Source organism: Patella vulgata, chromosome 1, assembly GCF_932274485.2.
Source record: "Patella vulgata chromosome 1, xgPatVulg1.2, whole genome shotgun sequence".
Lineage (NCBI taxonomy): Eukaryota > Metazoa > Mollusca > Gastropoda > Patellidae > Patella > Patella vulgata.
In genome coordinates, this window is record NC_065879.2 from 90,121,467 (window position 1) to 90,133,706 (window position 12,240).

The following is a 12,240-nucleotide window of genomic DNA, read 5'->3' on the forward strand; positions in this document are numbered from 1 at the left end:
TCCATAATATTTCTGAAAGTTTTGTAAGTATTCAATTTCAATTCTCGAAATAATAATCGAAAATATTGTATTCTGTAATTAATTTTTCACCCAGCAACCCATCACGTGACATAATTGTTTCAAAATGGACGATATTTGTACAGATGCTGGGAATTGAAATGATTAATTAGGCAAATCTGAGTGTTAATATTTTAAGTTTTGACACCTGTTTGATACAAGTAGACTATCATCATGTCTATGAGAGCAAAAAATCGAATGAAAAGTTCGTGGACTCCATTAAGCGATGGGGCGACAAATAATAAGGTAATCAATCGACCGGTTGTGACTTGTTTATAATGTTTACAAAACATGCAAATGCCAAATGAATAATCGAGTGAACTGTCATCATCATGTGTCACAGGCTATAAATGTGATGCTAGAACTTATTAAATACATAGAAAACCTTTTCAACGTTTTCTGTTTCTTTATTCTGTTGACCAGAAGATTATTCCAGTTTATAAAAAATAAATTGATAATTATTATTAATATTTATTATCGAAATCAACAAATAGCTATTTTTACGGAACCTTAAAAGTTAAAGAATATCCCGTAGGCTATTGTTACGGTACTTCCCGTCGCGTCTGCGCATCGGGAAAATTTTAAAAACATTTTAAGGCAGTAGTACTGTAGACAAAAATCTCTGGGCTATTTTTAGGGTTTGAGTTAGCTTCCAATAGTTTTTGTGAGGTCGAAAGACTCTTAAAACTGTTAAAACAATTGGAAGCTAACCCTAACACTAAAAATAAATGAAATGAAATGAAATGGGGTTTAACGTCCTACTGTTTTGCTCCTAAACTGGACTAATGAAGACGGGCATACGCCATACAGTGTGCTATGAGGGAAATTTTGCCCAGGCAGCGGCACTATCGCCTACTCTTATAAAAGGGATCTTTTACGTGCATTCCAATGTATACACGGGACCTCGGTTTTCTGTCCCATCCGTATGACTAGACAGTTGTCCTTGTCAGGCCCTCCATCCTGCATCACTGACAAGGGGGAAACCACGCCGGAAACGGCCTACAATGGCACCCAGCACCCAGATTTTGTAACACCTTTGACATGTATACTAGCATGGAACTGTGCATGGTAATTGTTCATATTATCTTATTTAAGAGGAGAGAGAGAGATGAGGTTTAACATCCACTCGACACAAACTAGGTCATTTTGGGACTAACATATGGTTCAATTTTATTTTTAAAAAAATCGCTTGCGCGTCGGGGTCTTTAGCAGTGGGAGGATACCAGAGGACCTGTAAAAAACCCATGAGGTTGGACAGGCGACCCTTTTCCTTGTCACGTACAACCAGAGGCAAGAGAAAGAGGCAGAAACTTTGGACTGATACACTTGATGTGATTGATCATTACCATTTGTTTGTTTATATTTCAGCTGTATGAAGAAAGAAGAGGTCTAGTAACTAAATGGGTAGGCAATGTATTTAACTTATAACTACATTAGTGTTTACCAAAAAAATCCATCTGATCGTTTTATATTTATCGTTGTTGTATTTTATCAATTTTGTTTTTAGACAGTATTATTAAAGATACATTATGTAAGATTTAGATAAAGAACTAGCCATTTTTGCTATAATAGTTCGAAAGTAGATGATGTAAAATGAATAATTTGAAAATTTCATTCAAATTACTCTATTGCAAGCGAAGATATTAGCCTTTGAAGATTTGACAGGCGTGTGCAATAATTTCAACCTCCGTACTGGTTGATCGAAGCTAAGTTTCGGTCCTCCATATTTGATTAAATCAAAGTATTGCAGAACCATTCTAATCTATTTAATATCGGAGAAATCTGATGCCATTGAGAGTTGATTAAGGCCTGGATCAGTTAATTAATGTCTAATTAATACTTTAGAAAACATTTCAGGCCTAAAGAAAGACCTAAAATAGGCAGATTTAGCTCTTGCATAATGCATGGTTAATTAAGATTTGGAGGATTCGCGCAGATTCCATGTATGAGAATCCTCTTAGATTTTGTTTTATAATTTTAGTTTGATCGTTGGACAGATGACCAGAGAAAGAAAGTATTTGATGAGTTGATCAGAAAGTGTAAACCGAAACAGCTGGATTATCTACGATGTGTCGTTAACGATCGAGCTCCTGTTCATCGTCAAGATTTTACGTCAGTTCTACCGAGAGTTATCTCCCTCTATATCTTCTCTTTCTTAGACCCACGCAGTTTATCACGATCGTCACAGGTAAGCTACCCTTTCTTAGATCCACGCAGTTTATTACTATCATCACAGGTAAGCTACCCTTTCTTAGATTCATGTAGTTTATCAAGGTCGTCACAGGTAAGCAACCTTTTCTTAGATCCATGTATTTTATCACGATCGGGTATCATTTAATTTTGTGTATCTAGCACTAATTTCATTCACATTCGTTTAATCTCAAATCTTTGTTTAAAAATTCGTAAAAATTGTTTAAAAAGCACCCTAAATCGTTTAATTTGTTCTTCTGTCCAGTTTAAAGCTGACCATTCAATTTTTATAATGAGTGTCCAATTTACAAGTGTTTGATTTCTCAATCACTGTTAAAAAATAAACAACCCAATTGATTAATGATGTATAATGATTAATTTTTGATCAGTGGTCAGGAAATTAAATACTTGTAAATTGGACACTCATTATCAAAATTAATCAGTCAGCTTTAAACTGAACACAAGTACAAATTACATGATTTTTGGTGATTTTAAACAATTTTTACGAATTTTCAAATAAAGATTTGAGATTAAACGAATGTGAAAGAAATTAGTGCTAGATACACAAGATTAAATGATACCTGAGTTACAGTGACAGGTAAGCTACCCTTTCCCCTTTCTTAGATCCATGCATTTTATCACAATCGTTAAAGGTAAGCTACAGGAATATTTTTGACATTTGAAGAGTTAGAGTTTACAAATTTGGTATTTAAGAAATGAGGAAGTTTGTAGAAGACTGGGCTTGGTTGTTGGTTTTATAAATTAGAGAAGCAATTTGTGAAAGCTAAATCTGCCTATTACAAGTCTTTATTCTGACTTCAAATGTTATATAAACTATTATTTCAACATTTATTAATATGACTTCATCAGGATTTTTCGGCATGGTTTCCCCCTGTCACTGGGGCAGGCCGGAGGGCCTGACAAGGACAGCTGTCTAGTAGATTGGATGGGACAAAAAGCTGAGATCCCGTGTAGACATTGGCATGAACGTAAAAATTCCCCTGGCCGTTGGAATTCGATATAAGAGTAGGCCGTAGCGCCACTGTCCGGGCAAAATTTCCCTCACAGCATACTGTATGGCGTATGTCCGTCTTCATTAGCCCAGTCGGAGCAGAACAGTTGGACGTTAAACCCCATTTAATTTCATTTAATTTCATTTTATTGACATGACAAGCCTATAATCAACTCTCTGGACATCAGAGGGCCGGGATTTCAATGAATTTAAACACCTACGAGATTTAAATACTTGGATTGTTAAGTGCAATAAACAATCTACGACTACATCTTCAGTCATAACTTAGCATCTTTATCAAAACTATTACTACTTAACAGGTGTGTTGGTACTGGAAGTTTTTAACAGAGTTGGATGTCCTGTGGATGGCGAAATGTCTACGATTAGGCTGGTACTTGACTTATACCCCCAGTCCGTATGAGACGGGTATGTGGAAGAAGAATTATATTGAACATATTCAGAGTTTACAGGCTTTACGTCCACAGGTTGGTAACATTCATACTAAATTATGCTGTGTCTACAATTAGCTCTGCTTGAAAACAGCTAGTTAAAGTAGCTACGTCTCTAACTTAATATCATCCAAAATCTTCAACATTGAAATCACAAATTATTTGTCAATTTAAATCAACATTGATGCTGTGATCTTACCGGAAAATGATAGGCTTCTGATATCCAATATTTAAGACAAAATAAACATTTTACCATTGGTACACAAATCGTGTACCATAATGCGTTTCAGCCCCAGTTCTAGCAAGAGACTCGAGGAACGAGGCTAGACATATTGCACCAAACCAAACGGCGTATGTAGACTGGAATAACCAGGCGCTAGAAATTTGCATTCAATTGAGACTGCTAGCTGGCATATTTCGCGGAAAAAACTGATTTGAAATTAGAGTAAAAACGGAAACCATTGAATGTATATCAGTTTATATACATTCATATTACAGTATTATATGAGTTCCGACCCACTTGTGTCAATTTCTAGTTCCCAAATGTTAGTGATTTAGCTCCTTTAACTGATTTTAGTTGAGAGAGAGACAGAGAGAGAGAGAGGTAGGGTTTAACCTCCACCTGAAACAGACTAGGTCATTTTGGGACTAACTTATGGTTCAATTTTATTTCAATAATTTGCTTGCACGTAGGGGTCTTTAACAGTGAGAGGAAACCGGAGGACCCATAGAACACCCACGAGGATGGACAGGCGACCCTACTCCTTGCCACATACAACTGCACGTCGCATTACAAAAAAGTATACCAATTGTTGGATATGTATTTTATTTTACAGTCACCTAGTATTAAACACAGAATGAACAATTTAAGTCCGAGGGGATCAAGAAAGGGTGGTCGTGATGGAGGAGTCGGGGGAGTAGGAGGTGGTCATGGTAAAGATAAGAATAAGACACCATGGAGAGGTTCGGACCCAGTGCCAACCGATACCTATAGATATAATATACTAGATAATAATGATGTAATAGAAGAGATAAACAAACAGTAAGTATTATATATAGATACATACAGATCAATCTGATTAAAATACAGATCTACATTTCGTTTCGTTTTTATACTTTCGATGGCCTACACTACATGAAGATCTGACTGGCTGTACGAGTGACTTTTGACCCAATGACGTCAGACATTGATTAATCAATCAGCGTTGACGGTTCTAGGGGTTTACTCACAGTTGCGTGCAGGGCACACCAAGAACTCACTGTAACAGACCGTTTCATTGGCAAATTCCTCACATCAACTACAACGCCTGTTATATAACAACTCTTCCAGATCCTAGTGTAGTAAAGACAAGTAAAAGGAAATTTTGAACTATAAAATACGAAACGAAATAGGATCAGATTGACATATAGGTATAATATATTGGATAATAACAATGTCATAGAGGAGATAAAAGAGGTGAGTGTAATGCAGTTTGTTTTTGCAACACCTTTACTGCTAATTACCTTCTTGGTCAGTATTTATAGTAACATAATCGATAGGATGAAAATATAAGAACACAGCAAAAGGTGTCTAAGTATCTTTCAATAAGTATATAGGACAGGGGAAAACACATAGTTTGGGTGTATATAGTCTTCACCTTGTCCGTCGGTCAACAATTGGCTTGTGAAGGTTATAGAGGCTAATGTTTTTGACAAATGTTTTTCAAATTTGATGTGAAGCATTCTGCAACCTTCCATACCAGAGTTATTTTCCCTTTTCCAGTTTATTATCAGATTTCTTGATATTGTAAATTTGGTACACATCCATGTTTTCCTTTTGGGTAAGCTGCAGTAGCAAGACATGGCTGCTGTATTTGTGTTTTCCACACTTTGCGGTGCTCTCTTATCTTGAGTTGCTTCCCTTATTGTTAGTTTGTTTTTGTTTTTGAGTGAAGTCCGTATCATTACAGACCTGAGACTGTACAGCTGTTCACCATTCACTTGATTTAATATTCGTTTTTTATTTCTTGTAATATCTGTGTAGTTTGTCTTGTCCACAGGTTTGTCTTATCCGTTTGGTTTTGTGCATAGTGCGGTCCTCCTGTGCATAGTGCAGTCCTCCTGTGCGTAGTGCAGTTCTCCTGTGCATAGTGCGATCCTCATGTGCATAGTGTGGTCCTCCTGTGCGTAGTGCAGTTCTCCTGTACTTAGTGCGGTCGCTTACTCTACATGTGTAATTAATGCAACTGTCCTTGTACCAATATTTATTTTTATTAACAGGAGAAAAAAGAAGATCTATGGAGAGGAAGCTAGTCGATTGGCTGAAACAGTTCGGTCTAAAGTTAATACAGGAAATAATGTTCTTCGTGCCATGTCTGCATCGGTAGGTCAAAAGTCATTTCATATACATTTAACATAACCCAGGTTCTGTCAGGGTATGTTGTAAATGTTGTGTTATTTATGTATGTGTGATTACCAAAGCGATTGGAACAGTATTAGTTCATCAGGATTTTACGGTGTGGTGTCCCCTTGTCGGTGGTGCAGGATGGAGGTCCTGACAAGGATAGTGTCCAGTCGTATGGATGGGATGAAAAAACGAAATTCTGTTGTATACATTGGTGTGTTGGAATTCGATATAAGAGTAGGCCGTAGCGCTGCTGTCCAGGCTAAATTTCCCTCATAGCACACTGTATGGTGTATGCCTGTTGTCAACTATTTCCTGGGTGCGCTACAGCTATGACAAAGTGTTAGGCGTTTTGGGGAGCTCCATGGATCACTAATTTCAGGTTTCCTAGACCTGAAGGGTTAATCTCTCACAAAAAAGTTGATTAATATCTATACTATAAATGATTTACTGGTAGTTTGAAAGGACCTGTTCAAATAACAATTTGGATAGGTTTTTGATGGTTGGTGGAGCTTTCAAACTTTACCCTGGTCATCACCCCACTAATGATTTATGTTTGATATGGAGCCATATGTTTGAGTAAGACGCTGGATTGCTAGCTAGGAGGTAGCAAGTTTCGATCCAGGTGTTGTCCCAGAAAGTTTATTGGGATTTTCTGGCACAGTTTTTGCTTGTCAGTGGTGAAGGATGGAGGGCCTCACAAGACAACTGTGGGACGAAAAACCGAGGTGTACACATTGGTATGCACGTAGAAGATCCCTTGACAGTTAGAATTTCGTTCATAGCACACTGTATGACGCATGCCCATCTTCATAGCCAAGTCAGGGGGGTTGGATGGCCGAATGGTTAGCACGTGCGCGCTGTACCATAAAGTCTGTCATTGGTTTCGAATCCCTGGTTGTACGTGGCAAGGAGTAGGGTCGCCTGTCCTCCGACTGCTAAAGACCCCAACGCGCAAGCGAATTATTGAAATAAAATTAAACCATGTGTTAGTCCCGAAATGACCTAGTTTGTGTCGAGTGGACGTTAAACCCCATTTCTCTCTCTCTCATTAGCCAAGTCGGAGCAGAACATTAGGATGTTAAACTCCATTTCATTTGATTTATATATTTTCAGAGAATACATTCTACAACGGGTGGAATAAATAACGACAGATCGAATAGTCGAGTTGATTACAGCAAGAAGAAACATCAGACGGTACAGATCATTGATGTACCTCGTCCCGGACCTGTCAGTCCTCCCCCTAAAACACCACGATCTCCGAAACGCTCTCCAACCAGATCAGCTCGTGATCCACCATGTAAGTATTGAATATTTGAATCTCTCTCTCTCTCTCTCTCTCTCTCTCTCTCTCTCTCTCTCGTTAAATCAGGTTAAATCCCAGGCTTAATGTAAAATAGAATCTCCTGCTTAACCCTGTGGGTTTACTCTGAGCTCTTCAGTTTCCCTTCTCTCTTTTCTTAGTAGCTTGAATGACATCCTTCTATATGTTGCTCATGTGTTTATATTATTCTATGTTTACTGCTAGTAATCTTTTTATATTTACAACTAGTAATCTGTTTATTTTTACAGCTAGTAACCTGTTTACGGCTAGTAATGTTTTTATGTTTACAGCTAGTAACCTGTTTATGGCTAGTAATCTGTTTATGTTTACAGCCATTAATCTGTTTATATTTACAGCTAGTAATCTGTTTATATTTACAGCCAGTAATTGTTTATATGTTTATATTTACAGCTAGTAATCTGTTTCCAACAAAAGCTTGGGATTTACCAGAATACGACTCGGATAATTAAACTGGGATATAATTTGATAGAATAATATTATATACAACTATATACTGTACAACCGAGGACCTTGATAGAATAATAATATATACAACCAAGGATATCAATAACACAGCTATATATGAATTTGTCTACTGTGGAATCAGACCACTAACTCACCAACTACAGCTTCTACTGAACTAAAAACTGATGGTACTTTAATTATGCAACATTCCATTAATATTTTTTTTAAATGTTTCTTTACGCAAACTTAGTGTGTACGTAAGTAGTTATTAGCAACTCGTTGCAAGCCCCGAGAACAAGAAATGAATAGGTAACATGAAACCAACGAGTACCATAACTGATTTCAACACGCATTTCTATTCTCTAAAATGTGAAGTTTTAGATTGTTATAATGTAGGCTTACCATGTTTTTAGTCAATACAAATACTGGATGTGGTTGATTTTTATAAAAATATTGTTACTTAATCAACTCACAGTGTTTATATATAATATTTAAGTGGCATACGCATGTAGGTCTATTACTCACTGTGTATATATAGGCCTATTCTTCACTTTGTATATATAGGTCTATTACTCACTTTGTGTATATAGGCCTATAGACCTATTTCTCACTGTGTATATATACATGTAGGCCTATTACTCACTGTGTATATGTCTATTACTCACTGTGTATATATAAAGGCATATTACCTGCTGTGTATATACAGGCCTATTATTCACTGTGTGTATATATAGGCCTATTATTCACTGTGTGTATATATAGGCCTATTTATCACTGTGTATATATATATATAGGCCTATCACTCACTGTGTTTATATAGGCCTATTACTCACTGTGTATATATAGGCCTATTACTCACTGTGTGTATATAGGCCTATTACTCGCTGTGTTTATATAGGCCTACTTACTGTGTATATATATTTAATGTAGATTGTAATTTTACATGGAAATTATCATTTGATATAATTATTTATTGCATGTTATCATCTCTTTGTGTGCCTTTTGTAGTTATATCATGGTTATATCATGGTTAGTTTTATACGCCCGGGGGGTTGGATGGCCGAATGGTCATAAGGTTTGTCATTGAGTCAATTGGCATGGTTTCGATTCCCCAGTTGTACGTGACAGTAGGAGTAGGGTCTTCTGTCCAACCTCGTGGGTTTTCTACGGGTCCTCTGGTTTCCTCCCACTGCTATTGAAATAAAATTTAACCATATGTTAGTCCCGAAATGACCTATTTTGTGTCGAGTGGACAATCTGCCAACCATTAACATGTGAACGCAATAGAGGTAACATTATTTGACCCATTGTTCTGGAATTTTTCTGTTTATTTTCTTAAATTTTACTCAGATTATAATATTGTAAATGTGATTTGTGATTTCCTGTGATATTGTAAGTTTTATCTAAATTTTATATTTTTATTAATTGTTGTCATTAGCGATATCTTACTTTAATGTGTTACTGGGGATTGTGGGGGCTGACTGGTGTGGGATCATAAGGGGTGTGGTTTTGATTCCAGTCTTGTGAGTGACAACAGGTAGGGTCGCTCAAGGATCAGTCTAATTAAAATACAGATCTATATTTCGTTGTTTTTTTTATACTTTCGATGGCCTCTACTACATGACGATCTGACCGGTTGTATTGGAAGGGCGTGTCAGGGTTCATATGAGCGGCTTTTGACCCTATGACGTTAGACATTGATTCTGGTGGTTTACCCACAGTTCTGTGCACAGAACACCAAGAACTCGCCGTAATAGACCGTTTCATTGGCTAATCCCTCACATCATCCAGAACATGGGTTATATAACAACCCTTCCAGATCCTAGTGTAGTAAAGACAAGTAAAAGGAAATTTTGAACTATAAAAAACGAAACGAAATAGAATCTGTGTTTTAATCAGAATGTGATAATGATTAGGGTTGCTCAAGTAACCTTGTTTTCTTCAAGAACTGAAGAAGCCTATGTAGAAGCGAATTATTGAAATATAATTATGCCATGTACCAGTCCCAAAATGACCAAGTGTTAAAGGGACAATAACACTCTTGCTGGCTTGAAAGCTCCAGAAAATAAATAATATCTCTATCTAAGTACTAGATGTTTAAGTGTCCTACCTGTTGTGTAAATTATCCATTACATCCTATTTTACTTGTCCAGAGGGTTCGAAAATATTTTTAAATCGAAGTTTCATTTGAAAAGGTTTACGTTAGACGTTTCAAACCATTATGTTGAATTTTTCAAAATTTTTAAATAAGGTGTGTTAAGATGAAATATGTATCATCAATTAATTGAAATATTCTAAAATAGTACAATTTGTTGACCAGAATAAAGATTGGGACATATTATTCAGTTACAACAAGAGTGGTATTGAGCCTTTAAACTCTGTTTTTGCCACTTTCTCTCAATCTTGTATTTGTTTATCATTTAAAAAACCCATTTAATAAAAAACAATTCAGTGGATTTTGAAGACTGTCTAAAACAAGGTCACTTATTATTGATGGGATGGAATGGATTTTAATACTTGGGTCATTTTGAGCCAAATATACTTCAACTTGAATTTCTATGGTTACACTTGTAATGCAAGGAGGGAGAATTTTGCCAGAACACTGGTGTTTTTCCCTATTGATCTGCCTTTTATGTGCCCACAATGTGTAAAGGAGGACCTCAGTTTGTAATGCAAGGAGGGAGAATTTTGCCTGAACAGTGGCGTTTCTCCCTATTGATCTGCCTTTATGTGCACACCAATGTGTAAAGGAGAACCTTAGTTTCTCCTCCAGACACACATTCCTGGTTAGACAACTGAAGGCTGGGTTTCGATCCAGGGACCGCTCGACTACCACAGATTCATAGAATCCGTCCATTTTATATTGTTATTCTTATCTCTTTTAATTTCATTTTAACGTCATGTGACTCATGTCCGTCATGTGACTCATATGTCCATCATGTGACTCATATCCATCATGTGACTCATGTCTGTCATGTGACTCATGTCCGTCCATTTGTTTAAAGAGCCAGTATATTCATTGCAGATATCCTGTTGCCATGGTTTCATATATTATAATTAGCTCAGTGTTACAATTAGTGATGTGATGTATTTGATTATCAGTAGTTATCTGCCCTTGGATCAGTTAATCCTATGTCTGCATGTTCTCCATCATTCCAGGGCTAAATCTATTTGTTAAGGCCGGCTCAATTTTCGTCAAGGTCGCCGAGATGTAAATAAGGTTAGGGCAGGTGATTGTTGGCGAAATTGTAGGTTAGGGTTAGGGTAAGCATTGAGGGCTAAATCCAGGGTTAGGGTTGGGATTAACGCTAGCCCAGTTTACATCTCGTGACCTTTGACCAAACTTAAAGTTGGCCTTATCAAATAGATCTAACCATCATTCCAGTTTATATTGTCTCTCTACTTTCACTACAACGAATATTAGTGCTTTGCATATTTCAAATACAAGGTCAAGGTCAGTTTACATCTCAGCCAATGAGTAGACATACAGGAATATCTGTATGACCTTTAACATTGTAGACTTATTAAAGCGTAGCATTCACTGTGACTGAAACCAGAATTTCAATTAAAGGAGGTTTATCTTTTCGCACGAGTCACCTTATTTCCAAATACCTTTTCAGAATCTTGATGTTTACCTTTATGCTTCATTTCCAAATAACTTTGTCGAATAATTAATTAGTTTAAAAACATCTCAGATTTGCACATATTACCTTTCCATTTCTAAGACTGTAGGGATGATGGAGTGAGAATTAACTTATGTTTGTCTTTAAAGATTATGCTAGGATATTTGTGTATATTTAAAGATTATGCTTGGATATTTGTGTATAATTGATGATTATACTAGGGTATCTGTGTTTATTTAAAGATTATGCTAGGGTATCTGTGTATATTTTAATTGAAGATTATGCTAGAATATCTGTGTATAATTAAAGATTATGCTAGGATATCTGTGTATAATTAAAGATTATACTAGGATATCTGTGTATATTTAAAGATTATGCTAGGGTATCTGTGTATATTTTAATTGAAGATTATGCTAGAATATCTGTGTATAATTAAAGATTATGCTAGGATATCTGTGTATAATTAAAGATTATGCTAGCATATATCTGTGTATATTTAAAGACTATGCTAGGATATCTGTGTATAATTGAAGATTATGCTAGGATATCTGTGTATAATTAAAGATTATGCTAGGATATCTGTGTATAATTAAAGATTATGCTAGGATATCTGTGTATAATTGAAGATTATGCTAGGTATCTGTGTATATTTAAAGGTTATGCTAGGTAAAGATTAATATATAATTCATTCCATCGTAAATTAGCACAGTTATTATATACTGTTTTATAGTTATTAT

At 36.1% G+C, this 12,240-nt stretch overlaps 1 protein-coding gene across 1 annotated transcript; it reads left to right on the forward strand.

The window, feature by feature from the left end:
- Nucleotides 1-119: 119 nt before the first annotated feature.
- On the forward strand, nt 120-4,754 carry LOC126810556 (F-box only protein 16). The gene is made up of 5 exons (XM_050535692.2): nt 120-303; nt 1,426-1,461; nt 2,039-2,245; nt 3,580-3,744; nt 4,545-4,754. The coding sequence occupies exons 1-5, from the start codon at nt 232-234 to the stop codon at nt 4,752-4,754; spliced, it is 690 nt and encodes a 229-aa protein (XP_050391649.1). The 5' UTR covers nt 120-231.
- The last annotated feature ends 7,486 nt before the right edge of the window (nt 4,755-12,240 follow it).

Bases quoted from the DNA above. Each gene is read 5' to 3' on its own strand.
- LOC126810556 (XM_050535692.2), top strand. From the start codon at position 232: ATGTCTATGAGAGCAAAAAATCGAATGAAAAGTTCGTGGACTCCATTA. The intron at 304-1,425 runs GTAATCAATCGA...TTTATATTTCAG, and splicing joins ATGGGGCGACAAATAATAAG to CTGTATGAAGAAAGAAGAGG. The intron at 2,246-3,579 runs GTAAGCTACCCT...ACTACTTAACAG, and splicing joins GTTTATCACGATCGTCACAG to GTGTGTTGGTACTGGAAGTT.